The 23,761-nt window shown below is 37.0% G+C and overlaps 2 protein-coding genes across 2 annotated transcripts in view; both read right to left on the bottom strand.

The window, feature by feature from the left end:
* Positions 1–6,402: 6,402 nt before the first annotated feature.
* Positions 6,403–23,761, bottom strand: part of LOC139134198 (inter-alpha-trypsin inhibitor heavy chain H3-like) — a 28,502-nt gene continuing 11,143 nt past the window's right edge. Inside the window, exons 8-23 of the mRNA XM_070701110.1 lie at positions 22,854–23,401; positions 22,082–22,340; positions 21,771–21,803; positions 18,070–18,117; positions 17,555–17,602; positions 17,010–17,084; positions 16,315–16,350; positions 15,315–15,371; positions 14,666–14,692; positions 13,355–13,411; positions 11,375–11,404; positions 10,896–10,925; positions 9,697–9,786; positions 8,685–8,804; positions 7,749–7,952; positions 6,403–6,850 (exon numbers count right to left, since the gene is read on the bottom strand). Of these exons, the coding sequence (XP_070557211.1) occupies positions 6,720–6,850; positions 7,749–7,952; positions 8,685–8,804; positions 9,697–9,786; positions 10,896–10,925; positions 11,375–11,404; positions 13,355–13,411; positions 14,666–14,692; positions 15,315–15,371; positions 16,315–16,350; positions 17,010–17,084; positions 17,555–17,602; positions 18,070–18,117; positions 21,771–21,803; positions 22,082–22,340; positions 22,854–23,401 (1,793 nt within the window). The 3' untranslated portion in view covers positions 6,403–6,719. The remainder of the gene's footprint in view (positions 6,851–7,748; positions 7,953–8,684; positions 8,805–9,696; positions 9,787–10,895; positions 10,926–11,374; positions 11,405–13,354; positions 13,412–14,665; positions 14,693–15,314; positions 15,372–16,314; positions 16,351–17,009; positions 17,085–17,554; positions 17,603–18,069; positions 18,118–21,770; positions 21,804–22,081; positions 22,341–22,853; positions 23,402–23,761) is intronic.
* On the bottom strand, positions 18,737–20,836 carry LOC139134872 (uncharacterized). Its single transcript, XM_070701946.1, has 2 exons — positions 20,523–20,836; positions 18,737–20,281 (listed from the first exon to the last, which is right to left on the bottom strand). The coding sequence occupies exons 1-2, from the start codon at positions 20,713–20,715 to the stop codon at positions 19,059–19,061; spliced, it is 1,416 nt and encodes a 471-aa protein (XP_070558047.1). The 5' UTR covers positions 20,716–20,836; the 3' UTR covers positions 18,737–19,058.

Here is a 23,761-nt window from a genome sequence, read left to right as displayed (position 1 = left end):
AGCTTGTTAACGCTCTCTCTTGAAATTAACTTATTACTCCTGTATCTTTGCACACTAAATTAACATAACTCAAAGGGTTACCCGATAATTATGTTATAATGACTTTCATTAAAACATTCCTTCAGTAAATTTGCCGAGATTTAAATAAATGACATTGGATCACTTGAGAAGTGAAATCGTCGATGAAATGCAAGCAATATTAACCTCGGACTAACTGACTGGAATCCATGAAAGAAATGGTTTTACTTTGAACAGTACGTTATATGGTGCTGCATTTTCGTCACATATACCATGATTTTTACCTGACTTGTTGTGACGTCGGTTCTTACAGCCTCTTCTTAGTCCTGAAAGTTGAAATCTTAAAACAACGAAATAACGGGGCACTTTAGTTTGACTCGTATAATGATGCTTATGTGACTGTTACGCGATCAAGTGGAACTCGAAGAAGGGCCAACTTTTAAAAAGATGGTTTAAATCTAATTATACATCGCTAGGGATTCAATTTTTTTCATAAGCATACCTCGAAGTGAAAGCAAATTTTCATACATTTGTGATCATTGAAATAGATTAATCATCTTTAATTTAGTCAAATGTTAGGAGGGAGATGCCACTTATGAAATGTCATGACTCTACTTGGTAGACTAAAGAACCTGGTTTCCGGGAAAAACTAGACACAGGAATTAGGAAATGACTCACTTTTTGTGTAAGATAAAATGCAAACTGTGAAAATAATACAGAACCATTCATCAACCATATCAGAAAACCTCTGTTCCTTGCACCGTGGCAGACGTATGATATTTAAAAATATTGAAACTCATAACATATTACATTACTCATTCATTTTAGCAAAAATGAGTACGATAATTTTGTTATCATGCTTTGTTTTTCGTGATATACAAGGGAAAGTTACAAAAGTTTATTAAATCTCTACAGTACCGATCAATATGAAATAGCCAATGTGGTCGTTGTGGCTCCTAAACGCCTTTCTGTACAACCAGAGGTAATACTACCTGGCGGTAACAATCATGTGTGTCAGCAGCTGTTTGAAATCGGAGAATAAAATCAAGATATATAAAGTGTAATCCCAGTTATACAACATGCAGTGTGTTCATCGGGTATAACATTACTCCCCTGAACGTCCTATACGGTAAAGTTGTCCCCACTTCTAGTATTAAGAGTAAACAAGTAAATACCACATAGAAAATGGTCGGTCGACTGTTTTTTTGAGATAAGGTGAAAGGGAAAAGATATGACAGTCCTCTTCTAAAATTTCCGTCATAAATTCTAAATAGTTTATACGCTTTTGAGTATTTTTAAATCTTCTTTGTTCAGAAGGGTACTGTTTACCCCTGCCAGAAAAGAACGTTTCCTGTTTTGCTTTTTACCAGCCTTGTTCGAAGCTTTTGAGTATTTTTAAATCTTCTTTGTTCAGAAGGGTACTGTTTACCCCTGCCAGGAAAGAACGTTTCCTGTTTTGCTTTTTACCAGCCTTGTTCGAAGCAAGAATACAAATTACCGAAGGTGAACAAGTTTCAGTGAGATCTCGTCAGAGCATGTCAGACACTGTCCATAGCCTGTAAATCGAGAAATCCCGTGTTGGTCGACGGTACACTTAAGAGCAGGGCAGCATTCAATAGCTTACTCTTGGGCTTCCCATTCCAAGTTAACTTAAAAGGATATGCAATTCACTTCGGAAAATAATTTTCTTCTCTCGGCAGTTAGTGGAGAAAAATATGGGTAAAACAAAAGTGACATTAATTTGAGTAACGTATATTGAACAAGGAACATTCGTCAGAAACCATGGTAACAGCAATTCACTTCGGAAAATAATTTGTTTTTCGTCAATTTTCGTATGGTGGGTTTCCAGGCTGAGGATACATGAATTTTAGGCTGTAATCAACATCTGCCGGCATTTTGTAGTACATTTCCACAAGATTCGTTTTCTACTGAACTAAAGATCTTTGTTTTGACTGAAAATATGTTACGATTGCATAGCAAATGACTATCATAATCGAGTAAGAACTTCCATTCGACTGCTACCGAGTGTTGTTGTTGTTTCTTTTGATAGCTTATAAAAGTCACAAGAAGCAAATTAGACTTATGTATCGATTTTTCTTGATATTAATAATGTGGGATATCCTCCCTTGGATTTTATTTATGGCTCCAAAAATTGTCATTTTGCTACTTGTTATGTCATCTGTAAATTGACTTTGTACGATTGTAAATGACAATAAACTAAACTAAAAATTTATATGACGTCAGACGGTTCTCACTCAATGAAATACGGTCATTGTAAAATTGATTTCACTTGTCATTACAGTGTCTCTGTAACGACCAGTTCAACTTTGTGGACAAGAGGCATTCCTGACCTCGAAGAGTCGATGGTCAATTAAACTCTGTATCGTATAAAACAAGACTACTTTTTCAAATGTTCACAGTCTTGTGATTTTTGCATCGCCATACCTTAATAAAACCAAGGGGTGCCACGTGTTTTACACTTGCTAACAGTATTCAATTCTGTCTTTTAATGTGTGAATAAACTTGTGTGCCTACAATCGTGTATATCTTTGAGTTGTTCCTATTTTGCTGCACCTAATGCTGTTTTCTATACTAGGGACCCCCTGTGCAAAAAGCTGACAGAAGAAGTTTATAACCATTGAAGGTGACCCTCACTGGGACAGTGAGTATTACTGTAACAGTGGTGCACCATAAATAACTGACCCTGCCTTCGAAAGTACAGAGTTCAGGAACAGTTCTATTACATATTTAACTGGGCCCTGGGGTATAACGCGCCCCGGGACAGAAATTTGAACTCAGAGTTTTGCAATTCTTTTCTGATCTACCACTTATTGGGGGCTCATTTTGAAACCCTTTGAGGGGTTTCAAATGGAAAATTTTATTTTTCTATTTTGAGTTAACACAGAGATGTTGGCCATTTTGAATTTCAAATATCGGTGAATCTCGGGTAATTTGTTTCTCCAGTTCCAAAATATGTACGATCCCCGAATTTTATTTATGATTGTTTAAAGTGGACGGATGAAATATTTCTAAGGGAAAATTTGATCAAAAGTTTGAGTTTTTCACTTTCCAGATGCATACTACGTTAATTCTTCCGACTGACTGTTAAGAATAGAAAGTCTGTGTCGGTATACTGAGGGCGCTCTCCACCATAGAAGCTTTATCGGGAAACGGGCTCTGTATAACTTTGTTTTTAACGATTTGTGAGTCGACTGTGACCCTTACGACTAAAAGACATGTACATATAAATCTTCTGGGTCACACGAGCGGCGACCCATTTGGTTTATTTTGTCCAGAAGTGGAGTTTCGTCCACTTTTTACTTTCCGCAAATGATCTTGGAGCTTTGATCTTTATTGACGTGGCCTTCTGTCCATATGATGGAAATGAATTAAAAGAATTCCACCCTGATTTGAGTAGAGGTATTATCAAAACCACTTGTCATTACATAGGCAACACTCTGAATAACCGTGTGCTTGAAAGACGAGCGCGTCCTAAACAGATATCCCTAGGCAACTAAAGTACAAGATCAGCCTTTTTGTGAGCAGACTTATACAAACGCAACTCAGATTCATCTGAACTCACTGTTTCCAACGTCAGGCACAGACGGAAAGAGAAGAAAGAAAAGGATATTCTGAAGAAATAAAACATAAACAAAAGAAGAGGATTGGTTCTCCGAAATCCTTATTCAACTCACAAAGCTCCGAACTGTATTGCACTGATTACTGTAAATAAAATCGTGTAGATTGTGGTGAAATGATTCGCTTCAGTTTGTTTCTTTCCTCGCTTCACATCGACTACCTCACAAGAAACGAAGATGTAGCAACAACTTTGGCCATGTTAAAAATGCCATCTTCCGCCTCGAACCATTAAGAATAATTATGTTGACGGGCTTCGAAATTGAAATTGAAATTGAAATGAATAGAATTTGGTTGAAATTTTGTCACGGATTACTCCGTGCAATAAATTTCTCTAATTTTGGAACAAAAGAACGTCAATGGATTGTAAAGTTTGTAAAGAGATAGATACCCTCGAACATAGATTTTTAAGATGTCAAATTGCTAAAGTTGTCTGGAATAATATAGAATGTATCCTTGTAAACTTTTGAAAACGCTAATGTACATAAAAGAAAAACACATTGTACTTTATTGTTGTATGAATAATTTTTCTCAAGGTGATGAGAATTGTTAACTTTGTTAAACTGATAGATAAATGGACTATTCACAAATATTTGCAAACGAAGAAAAATATTTCAGTTGGTGGTCTACTAAAATACGAGCTTACTTGAAGAACTAAATATAGGATTTACTCTGAAATGTACAATTATCCAGTGAAATTTATACAGTCATATTATAAATGCAATTAACTTACTATTTTGAAACTTAACTTGATGTTTAGGGCAAATGTTTGTTTTTGAAGTATGTATTTTAATACAATATAAAAAGGATGCTCATTTCAATTCAAACTTTTGAGGAATGCCGAGCCAAAATATCGCCTTATTCTGTGTTGTACAGCGCACCATCGCTCATCACAGTCTAAAGAGAATCATATCACTGAGTTGATTGGGCAAATCTGCTCAAAGTCACGTTATTCGATCCAGGCATAGACATAAACCCTCTGCCTGATATCGTCCGTTTCAAAACTGCAACGGCTCATCGACGCCGTTATATTGACTCGACTTCAAGATTACCCACCGATAAAGAATCATTGCCCAATACCGTTCAAAAGGGCCAGCCTTATCATCATGATGTCGTCATTATATCCCCTGTCTCAACAAACTGCCGTACGTGCTGTATAGAGCACAGGTGCTTGCAGCGCTGCTTGGACAGCCGATCGAAGGCTCGGGATCGAAGAGTGAGGCCAAGGCCGAACATCCGTACATTCAAGCGTGAAGAATAGACTTATCGACGATAAGTCCAAAACCAAATTCTTGCACTCTTTGGTCCAAACACTCTCAATGTAGAACCCGCTTCGAGGACAGATATTCGGGGTCTCAAACTCTTACAGTTCTTTTCTGATCTACCTCTTGTGGGGTTCCTTTTAAATGCCTTGGTGTAAGAAAACTTTTCAAAGTCTTACTATTTTGAAAATGTTTCCATAGAGTCAACAGGTTTAGCGGCCATTTTGAATTTCAACTCAGGTTCGGTAAATCTTGCGTAATTTGTATCTCTGTTACCAAAAATCTGCACTGTGACCCCAATTTTTGGGCTCCTAAATTGTTTTCAGTTTGAATAGATATGAGTATTTACCTTTTATCTCAGAAGCAGAAATCTATCAACATCCTTTCTAGAAAATGCCGAAAAGGTAGTATGAATATAATTGGGTTCTTTTCGGGAGTGTGCTAATGGGCAGGGAAAAGCGTTTGGCAAAGATATGGCTGTGGGAAATTGAAACTGTGTCGGGAGAGGGCAATGGGAGTAGGTAGCTTTCCCATTGGGAAATGTTTACAGAGAGAGAAACATTTCAAATGATAGCAGGATATAAGTTATCAACCATTATATTTCCATGTCCTGTCCATCGCGTTTTGATTGGTCGAGCTGAACCACGTGACTGCCCACAAATACACAGTAATGGTTTGTTTTCATGCCCGTGAATATGAATAATATAGTAAACATAGACACTTTACAGCTAAAACGAAAATTGCGATTTGTACAAAATTCATAATCAACCACAAAATAAAATGGAGCATTTGTTGACCACGTTTAGACGCTTTTTCCAAAAAAATCTCCGGATTTCAAAATTTTGGCAGCGCGCGCACTACTCACTGTCAAGCTCTGGGGCCCCGTTGTCGTTCGCACGGGAAATTTTCGTAAATTTTGACGGTTCTTCGGTGTTCGTTGATAATATAATTGAAATAACAGACTCCGCGCTGACCATTAAAGTTTATTTATTGGCGCGGGCGAGAGGAAAGTCAAATTAACGCCGGGCTCGGCAAGCCTCGCCCATTAATTTTTGGCTTTCCTCTCGACCTTGCCCATAAATAAACATTAATGGTCAACGCGTCGTCCGTTATTTCTGTATTAATTTTCCCTCCAAATATTAACATTTTGAGCGTTAAAGTCAATTTTTGCCGCCTTTATAAAATATATCTCCTACAATTTTTTTTCAGATTTCGACAACATTTTGATCAAACGCGTAAGTCAATGAAATATGATATCAATTTGGTCCAAAATTATCAAAACAATTTCAGAAAAATCCATAGAAATCTGTAAAATGTTGCACTAAAAGTTTGGAGGAAAAACGTCACAGCACCGAGAGGGTTAATTTTGTTCAAAATAAGCTTAGTTTGAAAAACATGTACACCTGTGGCTACTAATTCTTACGTTTGGTGGTTTGACTTGCCCAGAGTGGGATTAAAAATTACCGCACATTTTGTTGTCTGAAGATTCATGGAAGAAACATAAAGCTTTATTGAAAAGGGTCTACAAAAAATATAACAAAATGTTTTCGACTCTCGTTTTGTCATCAACTTTGACAGTTCGTGTCTTTTTGCCAATAAACCTAAACTACGATCAAATAATTTCATGCATACTGTTCCGTTGGTTCTGAGTAAAATCAGAATAAATTCGTGAACATTTTCTCTAATTTTTTAGGTCTACGCTCATTGCACCTAAGGTGGAAATTAGAGTCAATATCGTGTGCTAAATGCAGATGTCGCATTCTCACGTCAACAGGTCCAAGTCACGTGGGCATGAGATCGCTCTCACATCGGCTCGAAGAGTGACTCCTTGAAGTGACCGTCTTGACTTGATAACATAACAAGTTTCACACCATTGATTTCATGGACGTTGTAGGACTGCATACTGGTAAGGGGAACTTCCGATACCAGTCGGGCTGATGGATTCAAGAAAGATAATAACAAAGGTGATGACAATTTTCCAATGATCATGACTCTGTACACCAAGTACACAGAATCCCGAAAGAAAAATTACTTTCCCCGCTATTTATACCACTGGCGAGAAGTAACGTTTTCCACCTATGTAGACATCACATATATCCTCCCCCTCGGCCTTTCATAAGAAATTCTCCGCTTGTCGTTGACTGAAAACAACTCACTGCACCGGGAAATTGTCAAACTGTCGTATGTTAACAAGTGCATGTTATTGCATGCTCTTCGAAGATGTTTCAACGCACTCTGCATTGATGTCAAACAAAAGAGATATTCTAGACTATTAAAAACCATGTCAACATCAACTTTTTTTCCGCCAAGCTTGACCGAAAAGTTCCTTCTTCAAAGGAACGCAAGTGTTGCCTACTTTGAAATCAAAGAATCAATAAATGTAATTTTTGCTAGTTGTAAAAAGTGAGCCTTATGGCATCTATATGGTAAATGTATTTCATGATATTGAAATGATCTGTCTCTCTATCTATCTATCTGACTGACTATCTGTCTGTCCGTCTGTCTTTGTCTATCTAGCTAGCTAGCTATCGATCTATCTAATGTGTCTTTCTGTTTGCCTGTTTGTCTGTTTTTCTGTCTATCTGACTGTCTATCTTTCTCTTTTGTCTGTCTGTCTGTCTGTCTGTCTGTCTGCCTGCTTGTCTGCATCTGTCTGTATTTCTGTATTTCTCTCTATCTATCTATGTATATGTCTGTCTGTCTGTCTATCATTTGTCAATATTTAAGTTGATATCTGGCTGGATTTTATTTTGCGCTGGTTAGATGCAAATTTGTTTGATATTTCAAACTGCATTGGCGTATTACAAATAGCTAAAGTATAGTTTTCCTTACCAACAAGTCCGTGAATGGTTTGCCCAGATTGCGCCGACAAGGATATATGAATAGCATCACACTGTTCCGAACCGTGATGAAGGGTTGTCTCATTGATGGCAACAATGGACGTGAAATTAGCAATGACAACTTTTGACTTCAAGCATGTTGCTGCCGCATTGGGGGCGCTTTTAAGCTGTTCAAAGCTTCCTGTAATGTTCACACCTACACAACGGTAAAAAATTACCTAGGTCAAAAGTTCATGCCTATATTACTAGACGTTGTGGTAGAATGGCAAGAATACAACACTGGGAAAGATATTCTGACGCTCAGCTTTTATTACGTTTCGGTCAACCACTTGTAGGGGCTCATTTTAAGCTCTTGGATTAAGAAAACTTTTATTTCATTGTTGGTTCTAAAAAATCATTTTTCTACAGCGATGGCGGTCATATTGAATTTCAAATATCGGAAAATCTCTGGTAATTTATTTCTCTAGCTTCAAAATCTGGACAGTGACCCCTATATTTTATTCTTGATTTTGACAGAGAGTGATTAAAAGTTGCTTTGAGGCAAGTTTGAGCAAAAGTTTAGATCGTTCAGTTTGGAGGCGCAAACTACCTTTACAACGCAATCATGAAAATAGCATTGCTTAAAATTTATGACGAAGAAAGAACTGGGCAATTAAATACCATTCATCTTTTGATTGCTCCAAAAACCAAGATAACATTTCACACTTTGGACAAAAGCAGTAGTGTTCACTCCTAAACAAGCACTAAATTGAAAGGTATTATAAAAGAAACGCGACTTCTCAACGACTGAATCACTTTAGTGATATATTCAGCCGTTTCATGTCTTCCCATGCCAGCCACGATTAGCATACGGAGAAGGTAGAGATGGCAAAAGTATCGAAGCAAGAATACGGTATTTCACCTCAAGAGTACCAGCTATGAAACTTACCAGCCTGGATTTCAAATAAAGTGTACATAACTCCGAAGAAATTATTGGGTACTCGGAAACAAACGATTGGATCCAGGGACTGCAATTTTACACCAACTTCGCATTTTCCTCCAAAAGTGCCTATAGTAATAAAGATTAGAAATATTCCTTTAACTTCATGGAGCTAAAATAAAAAGATAATAGACAATGTATAATCGTGGCACCTGCCTTCAACGTTTTGGCACAAATACATGTATTGTCGATCAGCCTATATTCGTTGGATAAAAAGAAATATTATCCAAGTATATGCAAACTCTCATAGTTTTACAGAAGCAACAAGCTTCAACTAAGTTGATGCAATTCTTAATCGAGGACTGTTGTCTCCTTATGAATAATAACTGCTGTGAAACAAAATAACACATGTGTCGACGAATTTTGGTACATTATGCAAACTATAGAATGTATTAACATGTAGTAGCTGTAGGGTTGTTATCAGAGTATATCGTAATGTCCATACGGGTAAAACATTCTTACAAGATGGACGAATTCAAACATAACCGATCAAAAGGTTGAGTGCGCCGAAGTATTCCGAATTGAATATTATCTGTTTACATCAGGTTGACCCCAAGACCTCTCAATACTTGAGGATGCATTTCAGCATTGTATTTGATGACTGGCTACAAATTAATTAAAAGCTCGTGACTTGAGGTATTTGTTTTTGTAAGAGAATAAACTACTCTTTGGTGCTTTAACCGATACTTTAGCAAATGTAGCTCGCTACATTAAGTCAAGTTCTTGACGATTAATACAGCGAATACGGCCAACGCAATCTGTAAAATACTTCCGAATCCACTTTTTCGTTATGTGCAGGGGAGCAAGTCACACAAATGAAACCTTTTTGACTATGTGAATTGCGGATGGTCAGCCGTCAAATCGAAATAGTATTAAACACAAATAAACATCTTCGCCGCGAGGGATCTATAATGTTCTAAAATTGTAGGCATGTGAGTGAATTGAAATGCATAAACCTTACCGAGGAAAACATCACTCAAACCTTGGAGTGGATCTTTAATATTTGCTGATAATGATGGAGTTCTTTTTGGCACTTGAGTGATCGGCATTCCTGAAAAAAACAAAACAGACCTCATTTTTCCATGATACCTCAATACCGTCGAAGCATGAGAAACACTTCCTTAAAATGTTATGTCTAAATTATATGTCCGAATTGAACGAGTCAGTCACTTCAGGCAAACGATGAAATCAAAAAATACTATAATTTGTGAAGCTGCGGCGCCATTAGCTAGTGCACCTAAATGTTTAAACACAGAATACTTAATATGCAACATGTTACTGGCCATAAAAGAATGTAGCATTGCAAGTATGCTCCCTCATATGTATGTATGTATGTATGTATGTATGTATGTATGTATGTATGTATGTATGTATGTATGTATGTATGTATGTATGTATGTATGTATGTATGTACGTATGTATATATGTACGTACGTACGTACGTACGTACGTATGCATGCATGCATGCATGCATGCATGTATCTATGCATGTATCTATGCATGTATGTATGTATGTATGTATGTATGTATGTATGTATGTATGTATGTATGTATGTATGTATGTATGTATGTATGTATGTATGTATGTATGTATGTATGTATCTATGTATGTATGTATGTATGTATGTATGTATGTATGTATGTATATATCTACCTATCAATCTATCTATCTATTATCTAATTATCTATCAATCTATCTATCTATCTATCTATTTATCTATCTATCTATCTAATTATCTATCTATCTATCTCTCTATTTATTTATCTAGCAAAGCATACGTGCTATCCTCAAACGGATAGATTTTCCTGAAGATTACATGATACATAAAACTTACTATTATTAGCTTGTACTTGAAGTTATTTTTGGTTATTATTTATCATTAATTTATCGAATTATGTATGCATCTATCTTTCTTTCTCTCTATGAATCTATGTATATTTGTAGCTATGTATCTAAGATTTAATAATGTGTGCATCTATGCACTTGTATCTATGTATGTGTGAATATTCGTATAGATGTACGTATGTAGATGGTTGCTATGTATTATGTAGATATGCAGTTATCTATGCACATGTTACTTAATTTCTGCATGTGTGTGCATGTCAATCAGAGAGACTGGGTTTGCAATATAGCAGTATGAAATAGCTGGAATTACTCACGTGTTGTAGCCTTGGTTGTCGTTGTGTGATCTGCATAGATAATCATGTGAAGATAGATATCTTTGATCACTCAAAATATGTATATTCTTAGATACGATTATCATATACAATTATTATATTCCTGGTTATATATACCTCAACAACAGGGACTAATTAGTTGGAGCTCAACCACGGTGTTGTGCCCTTGAGCAAGGCACGTTGCCCCATCATTTGCATTGTCTGGTGTATAACTCACCATGCTTGTTTCTCGCTTTGGTTTATGATAAGATGTACAATAGACAGAAGGGCAAATATCTATTTTTTCTATCCATGTATATCTAGCTGATTACTTTCTCACCGTAGTTACAAACTTATAAATCGTATCAGTTCTCCTCTCACCTCACTTACCTATGTTTGTTGTGATTTGTCTTGTATAATAATTTGCGATAAGTAAGCTGCAAAGTAAGTAAGCCATATAAGATAACGTATACTGTACTTACGAAGGACAGGGATGGTCATTGGTAGATGGGCTGTGGAATCAGAAAGGGAGAACGTGTTGATTTTAATGTGGAATAGGACATTTAACTAAGTTGGCACAGTTTGTCATGCAATGGAGATGATTGTGATCACAAATGAATGAAACTTCAAAACTTAAACGAAAAAAGTGTAAGCGTATATATCACATACTAGTTTTCTAAAACTTAAATGTCATGTGCCAAAATATCTATTAAGTTGCCAGTTATGTGTACGAGTATCCAAGTAGATAAGAATGCCAGTTTGCGTGTATTGCACTGTGTGTCACTGAATGTCTCTATCACTTCCCCGATAAAGGTTGCCCAAAGTGTAGAAATGCAGTAAACCATAAATCATAAACACAGGAAGCCATAAATAATGAAAATAACTGTACAAAATTAATATTGATGAAACAAGAAACAACAATGTACAAGCTGTATATGCGTCAAGTTATGTACCTATTATGTACTTATTGACTTTTTACTTTGGCTGTACAGCCAGAGTACAACAATATTTGTAAATGTGACTGCAATATTTCGGATGTACAGACTGAGGAATATTTAATGTTCGTCATAGAGGGCTAAAAATTCTGCTGCAGTTCATAGTACGTATGTATGTATGTATGTATGTACGTACGTACGTATGTATTATGTATGTATGTATGTATGTATGAATGTATGTATGTATGTATGTATGTATGTATGTATGTATGTATGTATGTATGTATGTTCTGTATGGCCATACATCCGTCTATAAACTCAATCTATCCAGCCATCCATCCATCTATGTATGTATGTATGTATGTATGTATGTATGTATGTATGTATGTATGTATGTATGTATGTATGTATGTATGTATGTATCTATCTATCTATCTATCTATCTATCTATCTATCTATCTATCTATCTATCTATCTATCTATCTATCTATCTATCTGTCTGTCTGTCTCTCTGTCTCTCTGTCTCTGTCTCTCTCTCTGTCTTGCTATCTTATCTATCATGCGAATTTACCGACTCATGAATGGCTGGATAGAAGACTGTATGAACGGATTTACTGTTGGTGGGAGAAATGAATAAACGAAGGAACGACTTGTTCATGGATATGACTCTGACGTATCGTCTACTTGTGCGATGAGGTACTGGACGATCAACAAAGCAGAGGCTCATAAGGAGATAAACTGGTATGAGGAGGGTTTCTTGGCTTGATTTCACTGTACAGTGACGTGCCCAGCAGGATCGTGTTCTGCTCTTTCTCATAAAATTCTCCCTTAAATGAGCGAAACTACAATCTAATCGTACTGATTTACTAAAATGGTCGTCCATTGGGCACAGATTGAAATACATTTCCATACAATGTTAAGGTCTCAAATTTACGTCGAGTGATTGGTTCGCACTTAATTAAAGCCGGTTTTGTAACAGTCCTTGATTGTTCCTTAAGATATACTTCCTATTTAAAGCAAGATATATCCAGCAAGATAAAAGTTTTGCTGAATCACTGATACTCCTTGAACTCTGCTCATTTTGAAGTCCGTTAAAGTGCAAGGTGCTTGACCTATAACAATGATTAATAAGAGTCCGTAATCATTCAATACATAAGAGTAAATAAATATGAATATAGTGACTACATAATTCTTGCCTTGTAACAGATGCTTGCGTGCATGTTTGCATAAACGCTTGCATCGATAGATGGATAACATGATTAATGGATTAATAACATGATGGATGAATGGCTGGATGGATGAATGAATGATCAGAAGACATTGACGGTGGACGACAGATGGACGGTTGAATGGCTCGAATGACATACAGGGAATGGCCGGATAGAGTAATGGATGGACGGATGGACAGATGGACAGATGGATAAAGACGAGCATAAGTTATACTGAAAATACATAAAAACTACGCAAAATGCGAAAACTATTTTTCTTTTCTCTGATGATTCTATAGATAAGGTAAATCGGCTTTACCATAACCGGTAAGCGTTGGGGCAGTATGAGTTGCGTGATACACTTGTCCTCTCGTTGCTGTGGAAAAATAAACAAGAAGACTGTATTTGACTCTGGAAGGACCGATATTCTCTTCAGGGGGTCTTTACACAAAGACCGTTCACAAAAGAATCAAACAGGCTCTCTATAGCATTATAGCGAATTGTACATGTTGTTATCGTGGTGAACCATCGTATTCAAAGTCTGTTGCTGTACAGTACTGCACAGCTGAGCAATTTTCCTTCGACGTCGACAACCCATCAATAGAACGATCAAAGTACCCATCTATGTACATCACTTCACACGTCAACAAAAATAGTCGAGAAGTAAACAAGCTTAAACTCAAAAAAGGCATCAATTTTCACAGCAATGTTGTTGAAAAGGTTGTTGTAATAATAGTAAGAAGTTGTTCGCGTCTTATGTTCTTGTAAGTTTGTCCTACAATGTAAACGTAAACGCTTTGCATATACTTTCCCGCGTATCAGCAGAAGGGCTCTCGCCTGACAGAAGTTGTGATCATAACGTTAGCTAGCTTTAATGTTCTCTTACGAAAGAAAAGTAAAGAATAAATATCGATTTGTCTAACTATCACACACAACGCGAAGAAAACACTCTGCGTGTACAACAAAAGTACTATAATTATGTTGAGAACAAGCGAAAGCTTATCGTTTACACCACTTATGCCAATATCTGCTTTCAAAGGGGAGCACAGTGGGGTGGTGCGCGCCTCGAAAAAGAAAGACTTCAACTTTTGCTCTAACTTTCCGTAATGAAACTTTCAACCATTCTCTAAACAATCCAGAATAACAGCCATTGGTCTCATTTCAAAGTTTGGTAATAGCGATACAAATTACCCGACATTTACCGATATCTGAAATTCAACATGGCCGTCATCCCTGTGTTTGCTTTATGAAGAAACATTGAATGGTCGACAGCTGATAATCTAACACGATTAAAATGTTTCTTACTCTAGGAGCTTTAAAGTGAGTCCCCGTAAGTCGTAGATAAGAAAAGAATCGTAAAAAATTGAGAGTCCGTATATCTGTCCCCGGGGCGCATTCTACGGTAAGAATAACTTTCCGTGAAACCCATGTTGCCGGGAGAAATCCGGAAGGACCGTTTAATGGCTGCAATGAAGACTTGAATGACACAAAGGGAACGGTGAATGTTTCATTTCTAATGTATGAATGGACGGCTGAATATATGGCTGGATAGATTAATGGATGGACAGATGGACAGGCAGATAAATGACGAGTATATAAGTTATACAGAAAATAGTTTTCCATCACTTACTTGAACTTGTCGGGTAAAATGGTATACCTGAATGGGATTTGATAAAAATAAAGAGAATAAATTAATTCATAAATGATGTACACACTGGACTTGCTCACTATCTAGTCCTATGGCTTTTCACACGCATACATATAGTAATATCTTGCAGGCCAAGTTTGGGCTATCGTCTTTATCCTACGATCTACGCAACAGTTTACCAGATTGTCGTGCTTCAATTTTCGTTCTGCTGACATTCATTCATTCAATTTTCTCTACTACCCACCAACTTTGGGACTGTCTACATACTTAAAGAAATTCCGGCTATCAAACGGGCGTCGGACCACATGTTCGCAAATAAAAAATTGCGGTGTAAAGATATTGCTCATTAAAATAACCGTTATGAAGCAGTGTTTTGATTACAGTTATTCAGTAATGCATAGAAGTATTCAAGTCAATGGGATTTTTCACTGATAATTCGTCTTCTATCACCGATTAATGTCATTAACAACTACGTTGTAATTTTGCACTAATCTATTTGTATGCATATGGATACGTACATGCAAGGTGACATACATACAATGAGTGCGTTCGTGCGTAAAAAAAACTACGCGAAATGCGAAAACTATTTTTCTTCTCTGATGATTCTATAGATAAGGTAAATCGGCTTTACCATAAGCAGTACGCGTTGGGGCAGTATGAGTTGCGTGATACACTGGTCCTCTCGTTGCTGTTGGAAAAAAACACGAAGATTGTATTTGAAGGACCGATATTCTCTTCAGGGGGTTTTTCAACAAAGACCGCTCACAAAAGAACAAAACAAGCTCTCTGTTATTGCTTAATATAAAAACAGAATTATGGCAAATTGTACATGTTGTTATCATGATGAATCATTGTATTCAAAGTCTTTTGCTATACAGTACATTACGGCTGAATAATTTTTCCATCGACGTCGACAACCCTTCAATAGAACGATCGAGAAAATTATAATTGTAGATTCGATGGAACAGTGTATGATCACACTCACTAAAACTTTCAAAGGGGAGCACAGTGGGTAGTCCGCGCTTCGAAAGAAAGACTTCAACTTTTGCTCTAACTTTCCGCAGTGAAACTTTCAATCCTACTCTAAACAATTCAAAATAACAATCATCGCTCACATTTCAAAGTTTGGTACTAGCGATATAAACTAGCTGACGTGTACCGATATTCAGTAAAATTCAAAATGGCCGTCATCTCTGTGTTAACTTTATGAAGAAACATTAAACAGTCGACCAAATCTAACAAGATTAAATTTTTTCCTAATTTATGAGCTTTAAGAGTCCCTACAAGTCACAGATAAAAAATTATTGTAGTGTACACGATCTCTCACTATTAAAACAATGTATTTGATGAGAGTGTGCTTTCTATTTGGGGATATCAAAGTCTGACTCCTTTTTTCTTTTAAGTTGTTTCTAGGTGATAAATCATTGCACCTTATTAACAACTAACTTGTGCAGGAAAACATGCTGCAATGTGAAAAAAATCATACAAGGCTATGGTGCAAGTTTATCATTTATTGATGTATCTATTCGACCAAGTTTTTTTGAAAGTTCTGGCATGAAATATGAATAGGAATATAAATTTGAAAATTTTATCAGGGAAAATCTCACATTATTATGTTTATGTGTACTTACGTAATGTAAATGCAAAACCTCTCCCGGGATAATTAGCTAAAAACAAAGAAACCAAAAACCAAAAAAGATATCATCATATGAAATTATAGTATAAACACGATTGGAACTAATTTGGGATTATTGGATGGTGAAGTAATGTCGATTGAATCTGCAAAGGTAACCTCATCTACTTTTCTTTTTCAGTTACACACTTGTTTTTATGAGTAATTTGTAATATTGAAACATTCAGCTATAGATGACCTAACACGTTTAAGAAATTTGAAAATATGAAAATCCAATTATCCCAATTAGTTCAAATCAAGTTTATAGTATTATTGAACATCAAACACCTCAGCCAAGTCTACCGTAAAAGTCAAAATAAGATAATGAGATAAAGAAGCATGTTAGTCGTGATACCGGAAGAATGGAGACTTATGAATAGGAAAATCGAAAATTCATATCAGGGAAAATGGCATATTATTATGTTAATAATGTGCACTTGTATATACTCATTGCCCCTCAGATGCCGCTCCTGTAATTAACTAAACATAAAAACAAAAAAAGATAACCACCATATATTTACAAAGAGAAATGTGCTTTCACAGGTTCGATTCGATTTATTTGAATCATGAAAAAAGAAATGTGATCAAAAGGAACTGTCAAACGTGCACACATTCGGTCTCTGCCAAGTTACAGATGTCATAAATGTACTTTACCCATCCAAGATGGTGGCACATTACTGTGATGGTAACTTGGAAAAAAATTTCTGGCTCCAGGATTTACTTTTCCTACTGTAAAACAAAAAAAAGAAGAATAACAAACTCTTCTGGTTAAGTTGTGTTGAGTTTTAATGGAAAGAACTTTATGCATCTTCTCATTTGCATGTACTGCTCTTTTTTCCGGTAATCTGACTTGAAAGTTTAGTAAAATTTACGTATAATTTATGATTATGGCAAAATTGTTTATTGCATTTCTAGAATCATTACTAGTCAATACTACTTACTTAAGCCTAGATAATTTGAATAACGTAAAGACAAATTAAAGTTTATTACTTTTCCAATATTACAAACTACGCACAATCTCTGTGCACTTAAATTGTGCATACATTATTTTTGCTTGCGGTTAAAGCGACTAAAATTGTCCCAATGAGGTTCAAAAGGATTTACGAGTTTATAAATAATTTCTGTGCGATCAAAAGGAACTGTCAAATGTGCAAACATTAGGTTTCTGCCAAGCTGAAGCTGTCATAAATGAACTTTACCTCTCATAGATGGTTGTGCACGAATGTTTCCATGACCTACACTCCCTCCTGTAAAACAAGAAAACAGAAGAATAACAAAACTCTTCTGATTAAGTTAAGTCGAGTTTAACGGCAAGAACATAATGCATCTTCTCATTTGCACGCACTGGTCTTTCCAGTAATCTGACTTGAAAGTTTAGTAAAATTGACATATATTTACGATTATGGCAAAATTGTTAATGGCATTTCTAGAATCATTACTAGTCAATACTACTTACTTAAGCCTAGATAATTTGAATAACGTAAAGACAAATTAAAGTTTATTACTTTTCCAATATTACAAACTACGCACAATCTCTGTGCACTTAAATTGTGCATACATTATTTTTGCTTGCGGTTAAAGCGACTAAAATTGTCCCAATGAGGTTCAAAAGGATTTACGAGTTTATAAATAATTTCTGTGCGATCAAAAGGAACTGTCAAATGTGCAAACATTAGGTTTCTGCCAAGCTGAAGCTGTCATAAATGAACTTTACCTCTCATAGATGGTTGTGCACGAATGTTTCCATGACCTACACTCCCTCCTGTAAAACAAGAAAACAGAAGAATAACAAAACTCTTCTGATTAAGTTAAGTCGAGTTTAACGGCAAGAACATAATGCATCTTCTCATTTGCACGCACTGGTCTTTCCAGTAATCTGACTTGAAAGTTTAGTAAAATTGACATATATTTACGATTATGGCAAAATTGTTAATGGCATTTCTAGAATCATTACTAGTCAATACTACTTACTTGACCCTATGAGTTAATTTGATTTGCATGAAGAAAGCTTAAAGTTTATTACTTAAGCAATAATGCACCCCCTCCCGGCTCATAATGGACGAAAGCAAACTTTGCACGACATAATGTACGAGGCGAAGCCGAGTACATTATGGAGTGTAAAGTTTGCTTGAGTCCATTATGAGCCGGGAGGGGGTGCATTATTGCTATTATTTTATAGTTTTGGCAATGCCAGTGAATTTGCAGATGTAGAAAACGAATGAAAAAGGAAATGTAAACTGAGTTTGAACCCAGTGAGCATAGCCCAGCCAAGATCGGCCCTGAATCTGTATACTGTATACATTTACACACACAGTCCATATTCACTGCACTGTGCTGTACACTCACGTTCAACGCACAAAAAATACGCAGTACGTTCATGATTCTATTTGGAAATAAAAACGATGTATTTTCGATGAAAATTAATTACATCCCTACCGTCTAAATCCAGCTTGAAACACCAACTTTCAACATCATGTCATTCAAAGAGCTCAAGAAACGTGAAATGCAAGAAGGGAATATTTCATCAATACGAACATCGACACCAACGAGCTTCCATGTTATCAGCTGATCGATACGATCAGTATCACAGACAAAAAGACAGTATATTCGCAACCAGCACAAAATTCAATTTCAACCAATATCAACAGAGTTCAACAATGTCGTTCAAATGATTAAATTTCATTAATAATTGAGTCAATAAATTTAATTTTCGATGGCTTCTTGCGGAGAACTATTGAATTTTGGTGAGCGGGAGAACTCGACGTACACGGGTGCTTGAAAGGTACAGTTGACAAACATACTGGAGAGGCTTTGCCGGGAACTCGTAGAAACCGATGATGAAATTTGTCGCCTATTTACAACTGGTTGATCAGAAATAGGTAGCCGAGATGTTAGATCAACGGAGAGCCCACGGTCGTCATGATTGTTGGCCGTAGCTGACCTTGGAACGAGACCTTGAATGGCTACAGAGTCATTTCCGTAGACGCTACCGGACAAGGTTGATGACAGCTGTCGTTGTTGGCCCGTTGATGGCTGGTTAGAGTAGCTTTTAACGCTTGCCTCGTTTACATGGCCACTGACGTACATAATATGCCGTGTGTCAAACCCAGCATCATCCAGGAGTTTACAAGCCGTGGCTCGGATACAGTGGTTAGTGTATATTTTTGATAGTTCGGCCTCTTTGCTCAAAGTTTTCATCATGTTCCCCAGAGTATTCTCACCCACAGGCGCGTTCACGTACCAACACGATTCTTCTGGGTTGAATGGAGCCTTTGGTCGCTGGAACAAGGATGTATTGGTAGGATTGAGTAAACTCAGATATTTTTCAAATGATGCCACTGGACAACGGTCTGTGTTTGTGGCATACATCCGTGCGTGACAAGTGTAGTTGTCGTCTGCATCGCCGGCGTGGTTTTTCACTTTCTCGTTGAATGTGTATTTTACATATCGTTGCCCGATGTCGTCCCTTTCGATCACGAACGATGATTTCGTCAAACTTCTCAAACCTTCACGGCCTCTTCTCCCAAAGTGTAGCATTAGGTCAAACCAGACCTTTCGTTGTAGACCAACGTTGTGAGCAATTGAGAACACAGGCGACATCGACAGAGTTTTCAGGTCACCGCAGCTGATAGGCGCTTTGTGTGTTGTCGTGTCTTTGCCATCTTTTTTCATGGTCTTTACAACACCTCGAAATACATAGTTTGCCACTTGGAACTCTCTGTCGTGCATGATGTTAATCTTTCGGTGGTATGGGGGACCTGTGATATGGCGATGTATTGACGCCCGCAAACCAGAGAGAGAGGACTTGCCGTATAATTCACCGTCTTGTTTTCGAGCGGACGCGTAAAATTCGCGAAGTAGCTCAGCGAGCTGATCGATCGGGAGTTCCTCAAAATTCAACGAGTAGTGCTTGTATTCAAGCCATTCTAAAGCAAAGGAAACAATAAAAAACAAATAAAATCACCTTAAATTGAACATTTTTGTTTCGTTTTGTTTTTTTTCCAGGTGAATTTGATATACTATTTAACACTGGTAGTGAACAGCTGATTAATTTGAATATGAATGTAAACATCGGCAGTCATCAACTCACTGTCGCCTCGCAATGACAAGCTGTATTTTCCACTCGTTTTCGTCAGCGCTGAATCGAAAATAAATAAATAAATTTACCTCTCAACACTCGTACGCCCCATTTGGTTTGTTGCACTGTATTCTTTTCATTTCTGGCATTTTCGAGGGTACTGAGTTCAGTTTCACCTACATCAACGAAGCGAGCCATGTTGTAAACAACGGTAGTACCGAGTTCTGCATCGTATCGAAGGGGAGCTGAGCGCGAGCTAGACGGAGCAGACGACAATTGCATCCCGGAGGGCCCCAAAATTTTGATAAATCGCACAAAAAGGCATTATTATTGACATTGTACACCATTATCAAGACCTGTCGTTAAAATGTGTTTCAAGTTTACCCCATAATTTCCCTCCTTTCTAAATACCCACGCCTTTATTCGTTTACAAACAAAAACCTTGTATTGTTATGCTCGCTGCGGGGCCACAATGCTGAATAATGGGATGCATTATCAATAATAATCAGGGGGTATGACGTCACAAAATTCACTGGTATTGACAAAGCTATAATATAATTTCTAATATTTCAAAGTGTAATCTCCGTGCATTTAAATTGTGCATACATTTCTATTTTCGCTTTCTGTTAAAGGTTGAAAGCGCCTCGGGACAGATATTCCGACTCTCAAACTTTTACAATTCTTTTCTGATATACCATTTGTGGAGATTCATTTTTAAGCTCTTGGTGTAAGAAAACTTCTTGCAGACTCAGTTTTTCAAAAATCGAAAATTGTATTTTTCTTCATAGAGTTAACACAAGGATGGCGGCCATTTTGAAATCCAAATATCGGTAAATCTTGAAATCTTGGGTTATTTGTTTCTCTATTATCAAAATTTGTACGTTGACCCCCGATTTTTATTCTTGCTTTTGAAAGAGAATGGTTGAAAGATTCAAGTTTGAGCAAAAGTTTAAGTCTTTCACTTTCGAGGAGCACAACACCTTGAAGCGATTGAAGACGCCCAAATCAAGTTCGAAAGGGTTTGCGAGCTGACAATTTTGGAGATTCTATGGATTAACATTTTAATGCATTTATCCTTAAAATGGTCATCCCTGAAACCTCTTTACAATCAGAGACAACTGTCTTTGGTAGAATTCAATTGACAAGTCCTTATTTCAAAAATTTCGTTAGTTCGTATGATCATTAAAAAAATTACATCTTTCCATTGCCGACTCTGTTTGTTAGTTTCAACACAGTCCCTCTATAGAGGGACTGTGGTTTCAAACAGGAGTATCAAATTAAACACCTTCCATTTGAATTGGTTAATATGTATGTTCAGTGATAACAAAGGGTCTTACCATACATTCGGGGTACCCCTGGGGCCGAAAAACCTGTGATAGAGAAATGACCACATTTAACAAAGAGTATCATTCCAAATAGTTTTGATGGACAATTGATTAAAGTTCGTCGGACCACGAATTCTTCGGATTCATATCAGGTACTTTTGGAGTGTTTGCTTCCTAGCGCGACGAACAAGCGCCACATTAACGGTAACTTATTCTATAGACAAAGATTTATCTTTAAAATGAAAACTTGCTGATGCTTTGGACACTATTTGCAAACGAAGATTTCGACTGAATATCTGTGAGAAAGAAAACGTCCTAATTACGTGAATTATCAACAGGTGCAATAGTGGTGCTAGGCCAGGTGCTCTGATAGACTTCATCGGCCACAACAACCAAAGACGTAACCTTAGTAACGAAGTTATACTCGATTGACAGGTCTACCACTTTATGTTTTAGTTCATCTCGTAAGGTTTCATCGTTCGCCAGTTTCATTTCGTCCAGCAGTTGTTTTATTGTCAGGTAAACCCAGAGTCGCTGTGTTACGTCGTCAACCATTTCATCGTCAAGTTCGATGCCAGTTTCCTAAACAAGAAACATGAGCGGAAAATAATGCAAATTAAGATATCGTCAGAAGACATATTACATGTACTTCAGAAAAAGTCAGTGGGTGAGCTGGTGAGATTTGACATGATATATACATGTAGTGTTGTCGGCGCTACCTATAACAATATATCTTTGGAATTAACCACGGTTATTCTACCCTACCCCGTGAATGAACTGAAGAAAAGGAAGAAACCACAGATACAATTTAAGAGTGTACTAATTTATATTATCTAGAGCAAAGTAGGAGGTGAAACTTTGAGCTATACAATTCGAGTCAAGTAGAGTCCTAAAGCTGTGAATACTTCTAATCGAATGCTCCAAAAGTTTTACATTCTTCGACGTCAGTGCTGGAAAATACCGCCCTGCAAACGTGTTACCGTAAAGTGTAGCATAATGGGTAGTGGTGGTTGTACATCCTTAAAACCGAGCAATTACCATAAATGACGTAAAGGACGCTTTTATCATGTCAAATGTAGGAGGAATACTCTTTACCTGCTGCAAGCTGACTTGTGTCTCAAGCTGTATGGAATCATTGAATGACAAGGCTACCACATTTGTTTGTAGTTTCACATCAGAGAGACTGTTTAACTTTCCAGCTACCACGATTTCCGAACCGTCGTAGAAGACGGGAAATGTTGTTGTAGTAAGAGAGCCTTGATCAACGATATTGCTCGGGTAGCTGATATCCAAGTTGAACAGAACTGGATTGGCAACTTCATCATAGAATCCTTTCAGTTGAAGGCTTGCGTCAGCATCTTCGAATATTCTGCGAGCGACGCCATTGTTCTGTAGACTAAGTATCTCCAGAGCATCGTAATCAACGTCATCACCAAAACCCAGGCAGAAGATGGAGTACCGACCACTTACTGCTGATTTTACATATTCTTGGATATTTTCGAAGCGGGAGACGCCAGAGGTTGGGTTTCCGTCGGTAAGCATTATAATCATGGAAGCTGCCTTTTCCAAATGGCTTACTTCGTTGGCATGGTAAGTGTCAAGAATTTCAACAGCAGCAAGTAGAGCACTGTTTATGTTTGTCACTACAAATTAAAAAGACATGTTGGAATATCAGACAGAATATAATTATAGCTTACTTCATCATATCTCATTTATTTGATGTATCTGTTGACGGCAGCCGTAGGAATGCCAATCATAATTCTATAATTGAAGTGGCGATCGCTTTTAGTCCCTGATTCTTGGATTCAATTCTTAATTGGCTTCACTTTATCACTTTAAGGGAAGAGATAAGAGATCCGTGTTGGAAGTATGGATTACAGTTCGTACGATTACTTTACATTACCGAATTTTTCTTAAAGAAGAATCAGCGAAATTTTCAAAAAACCTCATAACTATTCTCTCTATCAGACCCCCTCTCAGATGTTTATTATCCGTACCAAGTT

Source organism: Ptychodera flava, chromosome 6 (genome assembly GCF_041260155.1).
Source record: "Ptychodera flava strain L36383 chromosome 6, AS_Pfla_20210202, whole genome shotgun sequence".
Classification (NCBI taxonomy): Eukaryota; Metazoa; Hemichordata; class Enteropneusta; family Ptychoderidae; genus Ptychodera; species Ptychodera flava.
The sequence above is the reverse complement of the archived record's forward strand: the minus strand, read 5'-3'. Positions and strand labels throughout refer to the sequence as shown.

Bases quoted from the DNA above. Each gene is read 5' to 3' on its own strand.
- LOC139134872 (XM_070701946.1), bottom strand. From the start codon at position 20,715: ATGCAATTGTCGTCTGCTCCGTCTAGCTCGCGCTCAGCTCCCCTTCGA. The intron at 20,282-20,522 runs GTAAATTTATTT...CCTTTGCTTTAG, and splicing joins GGGCGTACGAGTGTTGAGAG to AATGGCTTGAATACAAGCAC.